Source organism: Balaenoptera physalus, assembly GCF_965194825.1.
Source record: "Balaenoptera physalus genome assembly, chromosome: 4".
Taxonomy (NCBI): Eukaryota; Metazoa; Chordata; class Mammalia; order Artiodactyla; family Balaenopteridae; genus Balaenoptera; species Balaenoptera physalus.
The window spans coordinates 19,936,648-19,956,784 of record NC_138891.1 but is presented as its reverse complement, the minus strand read 5'-3'; the positions used below and the strand labels follow the sequence as shown (position 1 = coordinate 19,956,784).

Below are 20,137 nucleotides of genomic sequence, written 5' to 3'. Positions count from 1 at the left end.
GTTTCACAGGTACCTTATCATATTTTTTGAACTATATAAATGTACCAAATATTCAAAATGATAATTTTTTAAAAACTAAAAAGTTATACACAAATGTCACTCGTGGTGTTTGTGTGGCAGAATCATGGCATGTGGGGTTTTGTTTTATTTCTTTTCACTGCAGACTTTTAAACCATAAAAAATTCAAGGGAAAAAATTAAGTCAAACAAGAGGATTCTACAGACTTTCCATAAGGCCCCGCCCAGCTGAGCGCGGCCGTGCTACACGGTGGGCTACGTCCACACGAGGTCCAACGCTCAGGCCCCCGCTGCCTCACCTGCACCCCCCTCCGATACACAGGCAGCTGCCACCGGGTCAACCAGCCTTGCAACGTCTGGCCTCAGGCCTCGGGAGCTTTCAGGGAAAAGTGTTCTAGACAGCTGCCAAGTGACCCCTGCCCAGCCCCAGGGTGGACTCTCTTTGGGGGGGATTAGAACGCAGAACAATTTCACCACAGGATCCACCCAGCCTGGGGGAGCAGGTCAGGGAAACCGAGGGGATACTCAGAACCAGAGGAAGCAGCAAGCAACGAGCATCCCCCAGGAGGGGCAGACAGGCGGCCTTACCTTGCACCTTGACACATTCTGTCTGGCTGAAGGCACTGTGCCTCCCGATGGCCTTCACGAACGTCCGGACCTTCACGCAGTGTGCAGCCCCTGGCTCCATGGTTTCCAGGTGCACCGGAATGCCCCCATGCCTCACCATCTTGACGTGTTCCTTTAGGAAAACAGAAAACAGTTACACTCTGGGGGGAGCAGGACACAAAAGAGGGAGAAGGAGGGAAGGGAAGCTGTAAATATTTCCTTTCCAGGATGCGTACAGAATGTTCCTCTCATTCATTCATTTATTCATTCATTCATTCTTAAATATTTATTTATTTAGCACCTACTGTGTGCCAGGCACTGGTGTAAGCACTGAACAAAACAGGGACACAGCATTGAACAAAACAAAGTTCCTGCTCTCGTGGAGCTTATGGGGGGTAAGACAGACCATATATAACACACATCAGGTGGTGATGAGGGTTATGAAGAAAAATGAAGCAAGGCAAAGAGGTAGAGAGTGATGAGGAGGCACCAGAACAGTGATTAGGGAAGACCTCTCTGATAGGGTAATATTTGGACAGAGACCTGAAGGTCAGAAATCTGACTGGGGGCATTGCCTGGCCACTGCTGCCAGGGGCATCAGTGCACAGGAACACTGGAGCCTGCGGGCAGTGCCTCCTCACACTTCCATCCATCCACTGTCTGTCCATCCATCTGCACGGCCCTCCACCCCCACTCACCCCCTGAGGGCTGTGCTCCGCGTCTGAACCTGCGGGGATGTGTCTGGGCCAGGCCCAGGTGGCTCAGGGCACGTGCTCCTCTCCCAGCACCGGCTCTGCACCTCCCGAAGAATCCTAGGGACCTGCGTGCTCCCGGCCAGCCCAGGCCCTGATCAGTCCCCCACACGACTCCCTCCGCCTGGCAATGCCACCTCCTACCACTGGGCCCTGACCCAGCAGGAATAAATGCTAGAAACCATGGCTGTTGCCTGTTCCACCTACACATACCACCTTCCTGGGGGAAGCTACCCAGCCCACAGTCCCCGTTGAGTGGGTGGTAGGGCTCATGACCTGTCCCTCAGACACTGGCATTATTAGTTCAGGGGTACCCTTGGCCTGAAAAGGGTCTATCAGAGGCCAGCCAGCAACCGGTGACCCCTAAGCTTGGCCTGATAAGACAAGCAGGACCAGTCAGATTTCCTCTGCTAGGAACTGATCTTGGGGAACTGATACCTGCAGCTAGAAGCAGGGACCAAGGGGAGAGGACATGGTGAGGAGGAGTCAGGTCTGGAAAGGCACAGCCATAGGCATGTGCAGGAAGGAGTGGTGAGGGATCAGGGCCTGCGAGCAAGCTGGGGAGAGGGCCACGGAAAGAGTGCAATAGAGAGGACCCACTGGAGGGAACCAGGGACTCCACAGACGGGGGCCCCTGGGCAAGTGAGTCTGTGCTGCAGCCTGACTCTGGGCCTGCTCTGATCGTGGAGTCTGTGAGAGCCCCTTAGAGCACCATATTAATCCCTGCGGCAGAGCCTATTTTTCCTTGTGCTGACTCGAGTGGGCCTTGTCACCATTTCAGCTTGGACAGGCCTCCACAGGTCTGCCCAAGCTCCATCCTTTCTGCTGCTGTGGCTACAGGATGCTTGGCCACTCCCTCTGGGAGAGTTGACCTCTCACCCAGCCCAGCCCGCAGCACCCATCCCACAGGGTAGGGCAGCGCCCCATCCAGGCATTCCGGGTGGCCCATTGGCTCAGAATCAGGGTTCTTTATCAGCCAGCTCCTGACTCTCTGCCCCGACTTCTGCACCCTGCCCAGATACACACCCTCGAGAGCCTTGTGCCAGCCTCATATGCTTTTGAAATCATCCAGCTGATCTGGAACACCCTGGTCTGCCGCCTGTAAACAGCAGGGAGAATGGCTGAGAAGGCATGCTGATGAGGGAGAAGAAATGCATTGTAAAGGTATCATGGATCCAACTATGGCAGAGTTTAGTGCAAGGGGGCAGCCCTCATACTTTAGCAAATGTGGCCTGAGACAGCTGCCAGCCACGGTCTGGGTTGGACCAAGGCAGTCCTTTGAGGAAGAGGCTGCCGGGATTGTCAACCTACACCCATCTCTCCTTTCCCACACTTCACCCAGGCCCGCTCATCCTCAGGCCACCCCAGACAGCAAGCACTGCAGGGGCTGGCTTTCCTCATCCAGTTCTCGGAGGTCTGTGACTGCTTCTCCAAAGTCTAACTCAAAGGCCAAGGGTGGAAGTCTCACCTTGGCACCAGGCTCTCTCTTCCAGTAGGCCACGAAGAACTCAAACTGTGGCCCCAGGTCTTCCAGCTTAATAACCAGGTGGAAACCATCCTTGGTGATCTCCATCCCAGGTGGGGTGAGGATGGCTGTTGGCAAGACAAGGAGAGAATCAAAGCCAGCCCCAGACAGGACTGAGTTTTGTCCAGGGAGACCATGACCAAGCCATCAGTAGAAACATTTCAGGCTCATGGGAGCGGACGGGTTTGGATATGGCTTCGCAGTGTGCAGAGGCGTGTACACTGATCCTCTCCTGTACTCAGCAGGTGCTCAATAGACACTTTCTGAATGATGAGCAAATGAAAAACACAAACGACAACAACTTACTACAATTCGCATAGATCAGTTATATATACCGGCTGCTGCTGACTCTCAAATATCAGCAAATCAGCAGCCTGTGGATGGGTTGGCCTCTCTATTCTCAGTCCAAGGATTCTTCAATCTCATATCCTTAATGGGAGATGTTGGAAAATCAGAGGGTTTTACAAATTCCAATAATCAGCTCTAGAAATTTACAGCATGAGCACAAGCACCATCCTTCATGTTACTGGATCCCAAACAGAGAGGCCAGCAGCCCCCATGGACACTTTCCTATCAGGAGACCAAGAACAGAAGGGCCCACACAGACAGTCTTTAGTCCCTGGTTACTGATGATGGATTCAGACTTGCCTCTCGGATCCAGACGCTGCAGGACCAGAGGGGCCACCGCAATTGCTGGCCTTGGCTTGGCAAGTTTAGCAGAGTGTGTTCTGGGCTACATCCTCCTGCACTGGGGTCAGTGGACACTCAAAAGAAAGGCAGTTCCTGCAGTTTCAGAGAACAAAGTATTTCCTGGCATTTGAAGAGCTGCCTGGAAAAGGAACACGAGGACTTGGAAAGTCAGGGACCAACTGTACAAAACATACCCAGTTCGGAGGCCTCATATGAGCACACAGCACCACTAGAACTGCGTCTGAAACACCTCCAGCAGGGAAAGAGATGTTTGACTCCTCCAGTTTTAAGTTAAACATGATTAGAATTGGATCCCCTGATCTCCATCTATGTTGAGAATAGAATTAGACAAAATGACCTAATGTCATTTCAGTTCAGAGAATTTTTTGACAAAGTTGGAACAGGAACTTCTGTCCTATGTACTCTACAAACCTATCTCATTTAATCCATCCAGCAAGCTTAAGAAGGTAAATACTGTTCCTGTCGTACAGATAATGTAACAGCCTCAGAGAGGTTGAGTGACTTTCCCAGAATCACACAATTAATGGCCAGAATTTGAGTCCATGTCTTTCCACGTTTCTAGACTCTGCTGTGGGGTGTTTTTTAACTCCCAATGAACAGGATGCACATAGATCGTTTAAATCAGACTCTAGGCTTGGGCCCTGGAGATAAGTGGTTCTAAAGCTCCCCTGTGACATGAATTCATATAACTGAGGTTAAGAAACTCTGCTCTCAACAGGCTTCCCTTTAAGAGTAGGAGATCCTTTTCAAGAGAGCCTTAAAATAAGATTTTTCATGTGTCTGGGGAGAAGTCAGCGTGGCCTTTTTCAAAGGCCAAAGAACAGACGTAATGCCCTTGAGAGTCTCGATTCCATCCCAACTCTGCAGCTAACTTCACCTGCACGGGGACCACACAGGAGCAGCTTCTGGGGCAGGTACAGAGACTCCCTTCTGCAGCTCCTCCTGCAGTGGCCCTTTTCCTGTTTATATTGGCCTTCTCAAGCACAAGTTGCTACTGCACACACCCACCCCCATAGCTTTGTAGGCACTCCCTCAATCTCCAAATGCCCCGTGCCTTCCTTTCCAACAGCTGCCAGCCCCCAGCAATGACCTTGGCTGGAGCCCATGCTTCCAGGAGCCAGAGGGAGGTGGTTCTGGGTGCTGCCCAGGCACGGCAGGCAGACGCAAAGCTGCACTACCCTCCAGCGCCCCTCAGGCTTCCCCAGGGCCTGCAATGGGATCCCACTGCCTCCACCGTATCCTCCCAGTGCCTAGAGAAAGAGACTGGGAAGAGGAGCCCACATTCTGCACCAAAATTCCTATTGGTATCCATTCCAATGGTCCCACTGCTGCCCCCAGCTCTTCCCTCCTTCCTCTGCTCTCTGGCTCTCAGCTCTGGGTATCCCTAGGGTAATTAATATTAATATTTACTAATAGCTGAGTGCTATGATAAGACAGCACTGCCCTGAGACTTTGCACTTTTCATCTCGCCCACAACTATCCAGTGAGGCAAACTGTTGCCCTTCTTACAGATGAGGACTCAAGGGGCTGAGCTGGGATTTCAACCCCCCCTGCCTGACTCTAGAGGGCCAACTTCCCCTTCAAATTCACCTTCCTCAGCCCCTTCCAGCGCGGGCTCCTTCACCTTCTAACCGTCCTAATTTCTACCCAATCTCATATACTCCTCAGTAACCTTTGACTCATTCCATTACTGTAGATGCTGCCCCAAACCTTCCTTTGTCCTCACTCCCAGCAGAGGGTCACCTGCCACACCAAGAAAACAGGTCACTGAAGGCCTTTCCCTTGCCTCTCCTGCATGTCCCAACTGGTCACGTTATCATCCACACCTGCCCTGCCCCTTCCCGCCTCCATTCAACCCTCCAGCTGGCAGCCTCTTCACCATCACCATGGCGCCGTGAAGCCACTTTCTCAAGGACCCATTTAGGGGCCTCCTTCAGGCCCAGCAGCAGCTCATCCACTCTCCCGTCCATGACCCTCTCCCCGCCCAGCACCTACTAGTGCCTTTCTCTCCATCCTCTTTTTAAACCTAAGGTTTCCCAGGAGCCTATCCTGGCTTCTCTTTGTCCTCATGTCTTGTCCCCGGACATCTCACCTGCTCTCAAGCCACTAGCTATTAATTTTGTGTTGTGTGTCTGACATTGACCTGTCTGAGCCCCAGGGCTTGATTTCCAACTGCCAATCAGACATCCATGGCATGATATCCTATAGGAATCTCAATCTCAAAGAGCCCAAATCCAGCAGCAACTCTTATTCCTCAGACCAGTAGCTCCTCCTGGGTTCTCTTCCTTGGGTGACACTCCCACTAACCCCATCTGGAAGATGGATGCCACCATTATCTCCCCCCACTCTGTCTCCCAGTAACTGGTCCCCAAGCGCTGTCCTTTCTAACTCAGCAATGTCTCTAGAATTTGTCCTCTTCTTCCCATCCCTTCCCCACTTCTGGGACCAGGACCCACCTTGGCTCAGCTGGAGTGTTACAACGCCGTCCTCACTGTTCACCTGCCCTGAAGGCTTGTCCTACTCCAGTTCACTTTTCACACCGCAGCCAGAGTGATTGTTCTGTAAGACAGACCTGGCCTAGACCCTCTCTTCTTCTGTGACCCTCCTCTACCGATTTGATCAAGCTTTATGCCAAAGCCCTTCACCAGGTGACCAGCTGCTTCCTCACCCCCGGCATCCAGAACCTGCTCCTGCTGTTCCCCACACACACCCTTCTACACACTGGTCATTATTTGCACTCTGCCGTATTTGGTCACCAATCTGGATTCTTCCCTTACTTCTTTCTCAATTATTTTCCAGGTTCTATTGCTATAGAAAAGTTATTTATTTCCAAAGGACTGTTTCTGGTCCCTCTGATCATGTATAGACCCTATTGCACGAAGAAGATGCTCACACAGCAACAAAGATGGGGTTAGTGAGGCCCCAGATGGGAGGCAGTGTAAGATTTATGAGGCACTACCAGGGTAGGGAGAGGCCGTCCTAGCCCCATCTCCCCACTTCCAGAGCAGTGTTCCTTCCAGAGACAGGACTGGCTTCCAAAGTATCTCTCAAAATGAGAGAGAGGGCCTGTGGGAAGCAGCTGGCTTTTTAAAATGGACCGGTTAGGGTTGTTGACGTCCACAGTACTCTGGCTTTGCAAGACTAACCTGATGCTGAAAAGAATCCCGACCATCTCAGTGAGCATGGTTCCTGAAGGGGAGGTTGATGGGGGCAGGGGAGTGAGGAGAGAAGAGCCTTACTTGAGTTTCGATTAAAGGGGTGCTTCAGCGTGCTCCAGGCTGAGGTCAGGGAGCCCAGGGTGGCCCTGACCCGGAGGCTGTACGGTACAGTGGCAGTGATGTCATCAGTGATGTCACACTCGGGCCCTTGGGTGGGCGAGCACCAGCTGCTGGGGATCCAGATGTGGCTCATGTACAGGCTCTCGTACTCTCTGGCCAAAGAGAGGAGGGGACAGCGTCACACCAGCCCCTTCTACACAGGCTCAATGATGGTTTCAAGTAACTGTCACATCCACTGACTTTTTATGGGTCAGGAAAACAAGCATTTGCTCCATACTCCAGTTTCTCCCCTCGCCTCCCTCACCGACCATCCTTTCCTCCTTACTCCTTCTCACCAGACAAGGGAGGCCCAAGCATAAACCCCACTCTGTCCCAGTCTCTCCATCTGCACGCTCACCACCCCAGTCTCAGCCACTGTCATCCCTTGCCTTGCTGTGTGTCTCCTGACTGATTTTCCTGCTTCCCTTCCTGCCAGTCTTCAAACCATTCATCACTCAGCAGAGCATAACATTTGTCTCCTTAGTGGCTTCCAAAGAGTCTAGAATGGAATCCAAACTCTCTCCCATGGCCTACAAGACTCTCTGGCCTTCTCACTACACCCCTAAACGTGATGCTCCCTCCACACAGGCCTGCTCGCCCCCCCTCCGACAGGCTGTCACGTTCGCTGTGCCTCCAATGCTCTGCCCCTGCATTCCCATTGGCTGCCTGCTCCTGTCCTTCAGGTGTTGGCTGAAATATCACATCCTCAGACAGACCTTCCCCGACCATCTGATAAAAAGTTGCCACAGAGTCAACTCTCTGTTGCATCAGCCTTTTAGCTTCCTCCTAGAGATGATTTCTATCTGAACTTACCTACAGCAATGCTGCCTGATAGAACTTTCCGTGTTGGTGGAAATGTTCTGTATCCATGTTGTTCTATATGGTAGCTACTAGCCGCATGTGGCTATTAAGAACTTGAAATGTGGCTCGTATGACTGGGAAAGAGACATTTTAATTTAATTTAATTTAACTTTGATTAATTTAAATTTAAATAGCTGTCTGTGTCTAGTGGCTACCACACTGGACAGTGCAGACCTCGTGTACTTATTTCTTTACCTTTTTACTGTCTCCTCCTCTAAATGTAAGCTCCCTCTGTCCAGAAGCTTTGTCGACTGTACCCGTGAGCCTAAGAGAATGTCTGCACATGTAGCTGTTCAGTTTGTATAAATTGTTAATGAAATATATTGAGCACCTTCTGTGTCCCTGTCACTCCTTGACAGCTCCAAGGGCCTGGACACCTGGAGAAGGGCCAGCTGACCTATAGGATCACAATTTGTTTTGGCTTCTAGGGGCAAGCACACAGTCAGGAAAACTGAGGTCTCCCCCACCCCCAAAGGATCTGAGTCCCCAGTGATTTCTCCACCTCAAGTCAGAGGCAAACTCGTTTCTTCTTAAAATTTTCTTCAGCATTAGACAATTGACTCACTGTTGGAAAGAAGCTTCACCAAAAAGTGTTTATACATGTTTGTGTTCCCAGGGAGTTCACTGTCAAATCCATGGGACAATATCCCTGTTGCTTCAACTCTCTCAGTGCCCATGCAGACAGAGGATGCAGATCATGGGCAATAACCTCTCCCTGGGCTCACAAAGCTTCCTTGAGCTCCGGAATGAAGGTTGTGATTCCTGGAGAGGAATCAACTAATGTCTAAAAGAGAAAAACTGAAGAAAAAAAAAAAAACACCAAAAAACCAAAAAACAAAACTCACCCTTGGTACTCGACAGAATAGTGTATTATTTCTCCAGGCACAATCACTGGGCTCCACGTCAAGACATGCTTCATGTTGGTTGATTGTACAGAGAGGTTCTGAGGGGCAGGCAGAACAGCCACTCCATCTGGGACCAAGGCAGATAGACAGGCTGACAGGTAAGCTCAGGGGGCTGGCATCGGGGGAAATGCCACAGCTTCAAGTTAGTTTCTAATGAAAAGCCAAACATGCTTAGGAACTAGAAACAACTCTAATGTCACCATACTTGTGTTCATGCTAAATTTTTGCTATCATCATTGTAATTCTGCCTTTGGTGATTGAATGGCATGTTAATATTAATAATAATAATGGCTAATATTATTGAGCACTTACCATGCTCTATCTAGGCCGTGTGCTAGGTTGTCACACGATTATCTCATTTAATCCTCATGACCATACTGGGAGGTAAGGACCATTAGTTTCTCTGTTGTACAAATGAGAAAACTGAAGCACATTATGTACAACCCTTATGTCATGTTGATCTAGATGCAGGCCTTGACTCTGCCACTTATTACGTGACCTAAAGCAAGTTGCGTAAACCTGAGCCCCCCACCCCTATATGGCAAACCCATACCGGCTCCTGCCACCTTCTCATCACCACCCTCTCCTGCTACTGCCATCCTCAGGTACCAAAGCAATTCGTTTGTGTCCCCAAGAAGGCCAAACAGGGCGCAGCTGCCATCTGGGAAGTGCAGGCTCAGGTCTGCCGTGGAAGGAGTCCAGTGCAGAAAGGCACCAAGCCAGCTCGGAGGCTCCGCCCCAGGCAGCCTGCAGCCCTCTGAGCCAGCCGGGATTCAAGCACCTGCTCACACAGCTGTGTGCTCAGAGTGTGCACACAGTGGGTCTACAGTTTGCACACAGAATCAAAGAGGCCTGTGAAGCTGAACCTGCCCTCTTAAGGACTTTGCAGCCCCAGGGCTCATCCTTGCATGTAACCCAGGGTGCAGTCTGGATCTTCCGCCATGGTCTTCCCCTCCGACTTTCACACACTTCTTTCAATGCCCAACACCTGCCTCCCTTTGCTGTTACAGTTGCAGTGATAATATCGACAGCATGGTGTGTGTGAGGCTGGGACCCTCGCCTGGGACTTTTCATCTGTGTGCCTGTCTCCAGATTGGCACCTGCTGTTCGTTATCCAGCGCTGTAACCACGAGAGGATGGGTGCTGCCAGGGACACCCCACCTGGTGCCCTTGCTTCTTCTCTAATGTAGGACCCTGGTGATGCATCCCGATCTCACTCTCAGCATCCACGGCCTGCCCTGTGAAGAAACACCTAGGGTACCCACAAGGGAGGCTTCCTGCCCTCCCCACCTTTAAAGTTGTAATCACCCAAGGGATGAAAAGGAAAAGAGCCAGCTGCAGTGAGGTCACATGGGAGGGTGGAGTGTGGTCCTCTCTGACATCCTTCCTCTGGTAAAGTAGACAAAACATTTCCCTAGTCAGATATGTGAAGATTATAAAGCTATGTAAATATAAAGCTCTAATTCATAATTCTAAAACTCTCAAAAATGAAATCTCCTGGCCCAGATGATTACACTGGAGAATACTATGAAATTGTTAAAGAGAAATTAACACCAATTTTATACAATCTCTTCAAAAAAATAGAAGAGGAAAAAGCACTTTCCAACTAATTTATGAGGCCAGTAATTACCCTGATACCAAGATCAGGTAAAGGTAGTATGTATTTAAAAAAACAAAAGACTACAGATCAATATATCTCATGCACTTAAATGCCAAAATCTTCAACAAAGTACTAGCAATCCAAATTCAATAATGTATAAAAAGGATTATGCACCATGATCAAGTGGAATTTATTCCAGGTATGCAAGGCTGGTTCAATATTTGAAAATCAATTAATGTAATCCACTGCATGAACAAACTAAAGAAGAAAAATCATACAATCATATCAGTTGACACTGAAAAAGCATTTACAAAATTCAACATCCATTCATGACTTAAAAACAGAAAACAACAACAACAAAAAACCTCTCTTCGAGTCAAGAACATTAGGGAGTTACCTCAATTTGATAATGACCATCTATAAAAAACCTACAGTTAACATCTTATTCAATGGTGAAAGACTGAATTCTTTCCCCCTAAAATCAAGAACAAGGCAAGGGTACTCACCCTCATCACTTTTACTTGACATTGTACTAGAAGTTCTAGCAGCTGTAATAAGGCAAACAAAGGAAGTAAAAGGCATTACAGATTGGAAAAGAAGTAATTAATCTCCCCCTATTTGCACGCTACGTAGGAAATCCCACAGAATCTACCAAAAAACCTCCTAAAACTAATAGTGAGTTCAGCAAGTTCATAGGATACAAGATAAACATTAAAAATTAGTTGTACTTTTAAATACTAGAGATGAACACTTATACACAGAAATTTAAAATATTATTTACAATCATTCCCTCCCTCAAAAGAAAAACGCAGGTGTAAATCTAACGAAACATATCTAGGATTTGTATGGGGAAAACTCCACAATGCTGGTGAAAGATTTCAAAGAAAATATAAATAGATGGAGAGACATACTGTGCTCATGAATCGGACAATTTGACATAGTTAAAATGGTAATTCTCCCCAAATTGATATACAGGATTAACGTGATTCCTATCAAAATCCCAGCAAGGTTTTTTATAGATATATACCAGCTTTTTCCAAAATTTATAAGCAAAGGCAAAGGAACGAGAATAACTGAAACAACTGTGAAAAAGAATAAAGTGAGAGAAATCAATCTACCCAATTTTAAGACTTACAGTAATGAAGATTGTGTGGTATTGACAAAGAAATAGACATATAGATTGATGAAACAATATAGACATCCCAGAAATAGACCCACACAATGCTCAACTGATTTTTGGCAAAGGTACAAAAGCAATTCAATGAAGGAAGGATAGCCTTTTCAACGAATAATATTAGAGCAATTGGATATTTGCAGGCAAATAAAAAACCTCAACCTAAATCTCACACCTTATGCAAAAATTAACTCAAAGTGGACCATAGACTTAATAATGCAAAATATGAAACTCTGAACTTTTAGGAAAAAACATAGGAGAAAATCTTCAGAGCTAGACCGAGATTTCTTAGACTTGACACCAAAAGCAAGATCCATAAAAGGAAACATTTATAAATGGGCATCATCAAACTTAAAATACTTGCTCTGCAAAAGACCCTGTTAAGAGGATGAAAATACAAGATACAGACTGGGAGAAAGTATTTGCAAACTATATATCGCACAAAGGATTCATATCTAGAATATACATACAAAGAATACTCAAAACCCTACAGCAGAAAAGCAAACAATTCAATTAGAAAATGGGCAAAAGACATGAAGAGTCATTTCACCAAAAAGCACATACAGATGGCAAATGAGCACATGAAAAGATGTTCAATATCATTAGCTATTAGGGAAATGCAAATTAAAACTTCCGTGAGATAGCACCACACAGCCATCAGAATGACTAAAAATTTTTAAAGTAACAATACCAGACCCTGGTGAGGATGCAGGGAAAGTCGTTCATACATCGCTGGTGGGAATATAAAGTGGTACAGCCACTCTGGAAGATAGTTCAGCAGTTTCTTGTGAAACTAAACTTGTAATTACTATACAGCCCACCAGTTGCACTCTTGGGCATTTATCCCAAAGTAGTAAAAATTTATATCACACAAGATCTGCACAACAATGTCTATAAACAAACTGGAATCAGCCCAGATGCCCACAGGTGAATGGTTAAACAAATTATGGTATATCCAATAAAAAGGAACAAACTATCACTACATAAAACAATCTGGATGAATCTCTAGGAAATTATGCCAAGTGAAAAAACCCAACCCCCCAAAAGTTACATACTGTATGATTCTATTTTTATAACATTTTGAAATGGCAAAATTTTAGAAATGGAGAACAGATTAATGGTTGCCAGGGGTTAGGAACAGTGGGGAAAGGCACAGTAGGCGGAGGTTCTAAAAAGGCAACAGGAGTATCATTGTGATACTGGAACTGTTCAGTATCTTGACTGTGGCGATAAATACACAAACCTATTACACACACACACACACACTCGAACGAGTGCAAGTAAAGCTGGGGAAATCTGAATAAGACAGGTGGATTGTATCAATGATGTCAATATCCTGGTTGTGATATTATACTATTGTTTTGCGAAATACCATTGGGGAAACTGGGATTTCTGTATTATTTTTTATAACTGCATATAAATGTAGAATTACCTCAACAAAATTTCAGTTAAAAAATACAAACATAGTGTCATCACACCTAAAAAATTAGCATTAATTCTGATTATCTGCATGACAAGATACATTTTAAAAGACCATGATAGGATAAATTCAAACAGGATGAAATGCACCTAGGAGAAAAGTAAAGTTGTAGAATAAGGTGCAGTCAATTAAATCAGTGAGGGACACCTGTTTAGGGTGGGAGACCTAACAATTAGGTGTCCTAATGACCAGGGCACTCATCAAGGCTTTAAGCAACATACTCTGAGGTTGAGTTTCTGGGTATATCTTTCTTCATGAGAGGCACACAGGCAGGACAACAGCAAGAGATGTCCCAAAATTTAGGTGGCTCCATTATGTTATGCAGCAGTTTGCACTTGTGTAACTGTCTTCTCCTACCTGTGAAGTTTCAAATCTAACTCCACTATGGGCAAAATACTCAGTTTCATTCCTGTCTTAAAATGAAACCTACTGCTTCTTTCTGAGCCCTGTAAGCAACATCTTCAATATCTTTATGCCATTTGTATCGTATATTCCAAATTCCTTCTTTGTTTTGTTGTTGTTTATGTAGCACACATACACGTTGGGAATGAGATGGAAAATCAGTAATGCCCATGAACTACTGATGCCAGGGGATGTTTAATTGGGTTACATAGAAAGCATGGTGGCCCTACATGAGGAAAGATCCATTTTATGCTAGGACACTAAATAGGGAAATCTATTTTCAGCTCAGACTCCAAGCTGAAAGTGATTCCTTTCACCTATGAAGTGTTTCATAGGTGAAACCCCTCCAGTTGTTAGACAAGGCTCACTGTGGTCCTGAGAACACAATTCAGTGGAGAAAAAGGAAACTTTGTTATCCACCCACCATTCTCATTAACAAGAAATGTCGTCTACCAGCCTTTCTTCAAGTCTCTAAAGAAACCAGTTAATAGAGACTCTTCCTGATGTGAATGAGCAAATGCAAAAACAAAGAATGCACTCAAGGCGGGAGGGGAGAGTAAGCTTACAGTGTGAACAGGAAAGACATATTGGCCACAGCGAGAAGGGTGCAAAATTGGGAATAATTATTTCCTCAGCCACACTGGATGAGAATTCTCAACGGAGCTAGACCAAGATATTGGAATATCTTCTGTATAATTGTTTGGCTCCTTGTGAATAGTTATGCTCCCGTTACTGTAGAGAATTGTTCTTGTTCTAGCAGTCTGACTCCAGTATCTCAAGAAGGCCCACTGGGTGGAGCCTCTTGGGTGTTTCCAATAGAGACTTGAGCCAGGTGACTGTGACTATTTAAGATTCTGGTGCTCAGTGTGGCAGAAAGTAGCTAAGCAACATTTTTTGCATAGAGCTGCATTCACAAAGCTGATCCCTCTTTCTTGCGGCCTGTTAGTATTCTATTGCTGCTGTAACAAATTCCCACAAATGTAGTATCTGAAAACAACACACATTTATTATTTTCCAGTTCCATAGGTCAGAAATCTGATACAGATCTAACTGGGCTAAAATCAAGGTGTTGGCAGGACCGCAGGCTCCAGGGGAGACTGTTTTCTTGCCATTCCCAGCTGCTGGTGGCCACCCACCTTCTTGCGCATGGCTCCTCCTTCCTCCATCTTTAAAGCCAACAATGGCTGGTTGAGTCCCTTTCATGCTTCAAATTTCTCCTGCCTCTTTTTCTGTCCTCCCATCTCTCTCTCAGTGCATCCAGGAAAGGTTCTCAGCTTTGAAGGACTCATGTGATTAGATTGGGCCCACACTGATCATCCAGGATAATCTCCTAATCTCAAAATCCCATAACATTAATCATATCTTTAAAATCCCTCTTTCCATAAGAGGTAACGTATCCACAGGTTCCAGGAATTAGAACGCGGATGTCTTTGGGGGACCATCATTCTGACTACCCCATGGGGCTTGCACTTCAGGGGATACTGATACCATGAACTGACACGATACCCTAAAATGTCTCCCTCGAATACAGTAAATTATTTCAAGAGAATCCCCTTGTATGTGACCAGAAGAAGAAAAGAGCAAGGCTGAGCTAGGACATGGCTGCTAAGCAGGTTGCTGGCATCACTCGCTGCCTAAGTAACTAGTGCCCACACCCCAGCTTCAAAAGGTATGCAAACCAATTCATGCCTCAGGAAAGTGATCTACTGCTTCAGGATCTTAAAGTATGGCCTTTGGATCAGCAGCATCACAATACCCAGGAGCTTATTAGAAATGCAGACTCTCAGGCTGCAACCTGTGCCCTACAGAACCAGAATGTGCATTTTAACAAGATCCCCCAGGTAATTCATAAGCATATTAAAGTTTGAGAAGCACTGGTATATAGAGTTCTAATTGTTTTCAACCTTGGCTGCCCATGAGAATCACTGGGGAGGTGGCTTTTTGTGGGGGTTTTTTTTTTAAGTTTTATTTTGAAATAATTTCAGACTTACAGAAGAGTTGCAAAAATAGTACAGAGAGCTTCCATATACCTACCCTTCATTCAGCCTTCCAGATGTACATGACCATAGTACAAATATGAAAAGGAAGATATTAACATTGGCCCAATATCAATAATGAAGCCTCAGTATTTGTTCGAATTTCACCGATTTTTTCCCCTAAAGTCTTCCTTCCTTCCTTCCTGCCTTCCTTCTTTCCTTCCTTTTTTTTCAGGAACCAATCCAGGATCCCACATTTAGTTGTCATATCTATACTTAGTCTTCTTCAGTCTGTCCTCAATCTTTCCTTGACATTTTTTACGGGTACTGGTCAGTTGTTTTCTAGACTATTTCTCAGTTTTGGTTTGTCTAATGTTTTTTCATGATTTGATTAAGGTTGTGCATTTTTGGCACATACTCACAGGGAATACATGATGTTGCTATGTCTTATTACTGGTGGTGTTAACTTTGACCACTTGGTTAAGGTGGTGTCTTCACTATAAAATGACCATTTTCCCCTTTATAATTAATAAATAACTTAGGGGAGATACTGTGACACTATGCAAATATTCTTTCTCCCCCAACTTTCATCCATTAATTTTTCTGTTTATTGGTGGATGTTACTTGCAACAATCATTGCTGTGATGTTTTAATTGTGATTTTCTATGTGTTAACTGGAATTCTGTAAGAAAGAGCTCTTCCTTCTCCACCATTTGTAATGGAAATTTATTTTATTCTATCGTTATTTATTTTGTTACTCAAATTGTTCCAGCTTTGGCCATTGGGAACTTTCTTGGGTTTTGTGTCCTTTTGACTTACTCCCATCTCTCACTCTCTTTTTTCATGTTATTTTTATTAATAGACTTTTAATTTTTAGAATAATTTTAGATTTATAGGAAAAAATGCAGACAGTAAGTACACAGAGTTCCTGTACACCCTTCACTCAGCTTCCCCTAATGCTAACATCTTATATAGTCATGATATATTTGTCAAAACTAAGAAACTAACATTGTACATTACTATTAACTAAACTCCAAACTTTGTGTGGATTTTGCCAAATTTTCCACTAATGTCCTTTTCTCATTCCAGGATCTAATCCAGGATACTTGTTGCATTTTGGCCCCCATCCTTTTTTGAGCACTTCCTTTCTTACCACAAGATTCTGCTCCAAACTTCTATTTTCTCTTCCCAGTTATGGAATAAACCACTTCTCTAAGGAGCCCCACCCAGGAAGTTTTGAAAAATCCCAAAGACCAGGCAACACCCTAGATTAGTTAAATCAGACCTCTGGCTGTGAAATCCTGGCATTTGTACTTTTAAAAGCTCTCCAGTTAATTCCACTGTGCACTTGAGATTGAGAACCACTGATCTAGACCTTACTTCAGGTAGCTGAAAAATAGTTAAAACTATGAACGATATATGATATCACTTATATGTGGAATCTAAAATATGACACAAATGAACTTATCTATGAAACAGAAATGGAATCATGCACATAGAGAACAGACTGATGGTTGCCAAGGGGGAGGGGGTTGGGAGAAGGGATGGAGTGGGAGGCTGGGGTTAGCAGATGTAAGCTTTTATGTATAGAATGGATAAACAACAGGTCCTACTGTGTAGCTCAGAGAACTATATTCAATATCATGGGATAAACCATAATGGAAAAGAATATAAAAAAGAATGTATATATATGTATAACTGAATCACTCTGCCATACAGCAGTAATTAACATATTATAAATCAACTATACTTCAATAAAAAAAAAAAAACTATGAATGATAAATCCCTAAAGACTTAGATGTATTTCCCAGCAGGTTCTTATGTTTCCTGAAGACAGGAAACACTGTTTTGTTCATATCTAACCAGCACCTAACCCAGAACGCGGCACACAGCAGGCGCGCAGAAATACAGAATGAATGAAAACGAAACAGGTGAACCAAGTCTTGGCTCCTTAGTGAAATTAGCCTCGGCCTGATTTTTTCCCCCGAATTCCTATCTCACATTAGACCTTTGTGCCATTCTGAGGTTTATGCCCACCACAAAGTCCCTGGGCACATTTCCCAGGCAGAACCCCTTGCATCTCCTCCCTGGAATCGCCATTCTGGCTTCCCCTCACTGGGTCTGCTGTCAGCTCCCCTCGTTTGGGTTCTGTTCTGCCACCTTTACCTCCAACAGCCCTTATAGCAACTGTGTCAGAAAACATAGCAACATCTTCTTTATTCCTTTTGCTTTGTCCCTCTAAACTTTTTCTGACCTGCTTCAATGTCTCAGCTTCTTCTGCAGAGAAGTACAAAGGGCACAGGCTCTGTAGGCAGCAGAACCAGAGTCAAATCCCAGTTCTCCCACTTATTAGATATATACACTTGGGCAAATAGCTGAACCTCTCTGAGTCTCTATTTCCTATTGTATAAAATGGGGGTTATATCACCTACCTTGCAGGATTGATGTGAGATGTCAAGAGAACATTTTTGCTAATCCAGAGCACGGTGTGCGGTCATAAATGGCAGTTGCGATGGTCATTGTCACTGTTATTATTGCTGTTATTATTACTATTATTATTATTATTATTGGTAGTGGGAATCAGTTTCCTGAATTACACACTATTATTTGAAAGGGACAGGGCAAGGCAAATAAATTCTGTAAAAGAGAGCAAGACCTCTACCCATCTGTCCCAAGGATCTAGAGTAAGTAGTAGAAGTTCATTTAGACATTGCAGAAATCACTGCAGGCTCCTACACAGTCCAGAGTAAATGGTCAAAATTGCATAAAGGCAACCTCAGCTAAAGCAAATAACTGCTGACACCACCATCGGTTTGCATAACCAACAGATGAAAAGTAACATGGGGGTGGGCACACTTACATCTTCAGAGTGCCTTTGTTTGCATAATCTCGTTTGACACCTCCCAACTGAAAGGTAGCTATTTTGACCATTTTGCAGATGAGGAAACTGAAGTGATAGCGATATATTCACTGAACAAGCAAGTGATAAAAGTCAAAACTCACACACAGGTCTTTCTCACTCTGACATCCTTGTGGCTTCTACCACTGGTGGGTTTTTTTGGTTTTTTTTTTTTTGGGGGTGGGTGGTGGAGGGGGACAGCGATGGTGGTTGTAGTTTTTTGTTTTTGTTTTTATTTCTGTGTAAGTTTACAGGTGTCTGAAGAGTACTCACCTCCAGGTCTACTTGAAATAGGAGTTTTCAGGAAAAGGCTTAAAAGACTAGACTACCTCATTGAAGAAAATGTCAAATTAAAAAATGGGTGAAGGGGATCAAAAAAGTATAAATTTCCAGTTATAAAATAAATAAATCATGGGGATGTAATATATAGCATGGTGACTATAGTTACTGTACTGCATATTTGAAAGTTGCTAAGAAAGTAGATCTTAAAAGCCTTCATCACAAGAAGAAAAAATTTGTATGGTGACAGCTGTTAACTAGACTTATTACAGTGACCATTTCACAATACATACAAATATCAAATCATTATGTTGTACACCTGAAACTAATATAATGTCATATGTCAGTTATACCTTAATTAAAAAAAAAAAATCAGGAAAAATATGCTGGCCTTTCCCCTTCTCATTTGGCCACCCTATCTTCTCCCTTTAGCTTAGTGGAGGAGTGTTTTCCTAGCAACTTGTTTGTGCCACCAACTAATCAATCAATCAAGTAACTAAACAATCAACTAACATGCTGAGCCTATGCTAGGGGCTGTGGGGACGCCAGGAAAGATGCCTAGGCCCTGCCTTCAGGCCAGTGCCGGAAACAGAAATAACCCACTGAAACAGAGTACATGGGGTCAAGGATCAAAGGAGAGAGGTCTGGGAAGGGGCTGCAGGAGCAGGGACCCATCTGGCATGATGATGGGAGGACGGGTTTGGGATGGGGTAAGGACTGGAGAGGGAGCTTCTGAGGGAAAGAACAACAGTAAAGACCAGGAGGAGGAAATGAGGGGGTGATGCACCAGCTGTGAAGACAGCAGCCGCCTGTGGCCCATACTTGTTTTCAAGGAGTAGTGAGAAATAGGATTGGGGCCTAAATATGGTGTGTCATGAAACAAACAGCAAATTTGCTCATCATGTGCTGAGACATAGAGTTGTGAAGGGTTTTGAGCTACACAGGCATAAATTTGATGTTTAAGTCAGCTCTAAACATTTGCTAATCACCTCGGCACTGATTTGTTACCTGATTTAAACTAACTAGAATAATTAGCTCTCAGTGTTAAAAAAAAAGAAAGTACTCAAGACACCCACAGACACTGCAAAGTGCCTAGTACCTTGGTGTATTCAAATTAGAAATTTCTCTTAAATGTTATTTGACAGGAAGAAACATCAAAAGCGAAAGCTGCGATTTCAGAACAATAACATGTAGGTGCAAGCAGCCAGAAATGGAGCAGAGAAAATTATGTAATCTTACTGGCAGGCAAAATGTCCCAAACCAAATACTTTTAAAAATGGTATGGAGTACCTGACTGCTACCTTTTCTGAAGTGACCAGGAGAGAATTCCAATTTTCATAAGTCTTGTACCCAATATGAAGGTTGCAAATTATGTCTTTTTATTCACGTGTATTTTGTTAGAATCTTTACTTAAACCTGTCCGTACAGTGAACATCTCTGAGGCACACACAGAAAGACTGAGATAATAACTATGTTGTGGCTTTTAAAACTAAATAATAAGATAAATAACAAAATGCATGGATCTCTGCTAACCTTTAAACTATTTGTTCTGATGCTTTATCTTCCTAGATTGTTCTGTGGACATTAAGAGATTTCTAAACAGAATGCAGGCCTTTTCTTTGTGGGGACGGAG

At 44.6% G+C, this 20,137-nt stretch overlaps 1 protein-coding gene across 5 annotated transcripts in view; it reads right to left on the bottom strand.

The window, feature by feature from the left end:
* The window catches only part of IL20RB (interleukin 20 receptor subunit beta), a 55,141-nt gene that overhangs the window by 24,870 nt on the left and 10,134 nt on the right, over positions 1-20,137 (bottom strand). For 2 of the 5 annotated variants that reach the window (XM_082459186.1, XM_082459187.1), the window contains exons 2-5: positions 8,635-8,761; positions 6,851-7,041; positions 2,844-2,968; positions 606-756 (exon numbers count right to left, since the gene is read on the bottom strand). In XM_082459186.1, the coding sequence (XP_082315312.1) occupies positions 606-756; positions 2,844-2,968; positions 6,851-7,041; positions 8,635-8,761 (594 nt within the window). Of the gene's footprint in view, positions 1-605; positions 757-2,843; positions 2,969-6,850; positions 7,042-8,634; positions 8,807-9,006; positions 9,933-20,137 lie in introns of all 5 variants that reach the window. The other 3 variants (XM_082459189.1, XM_082459190.1, XM_082459188.1) reach the window with 3 other exon arrangements.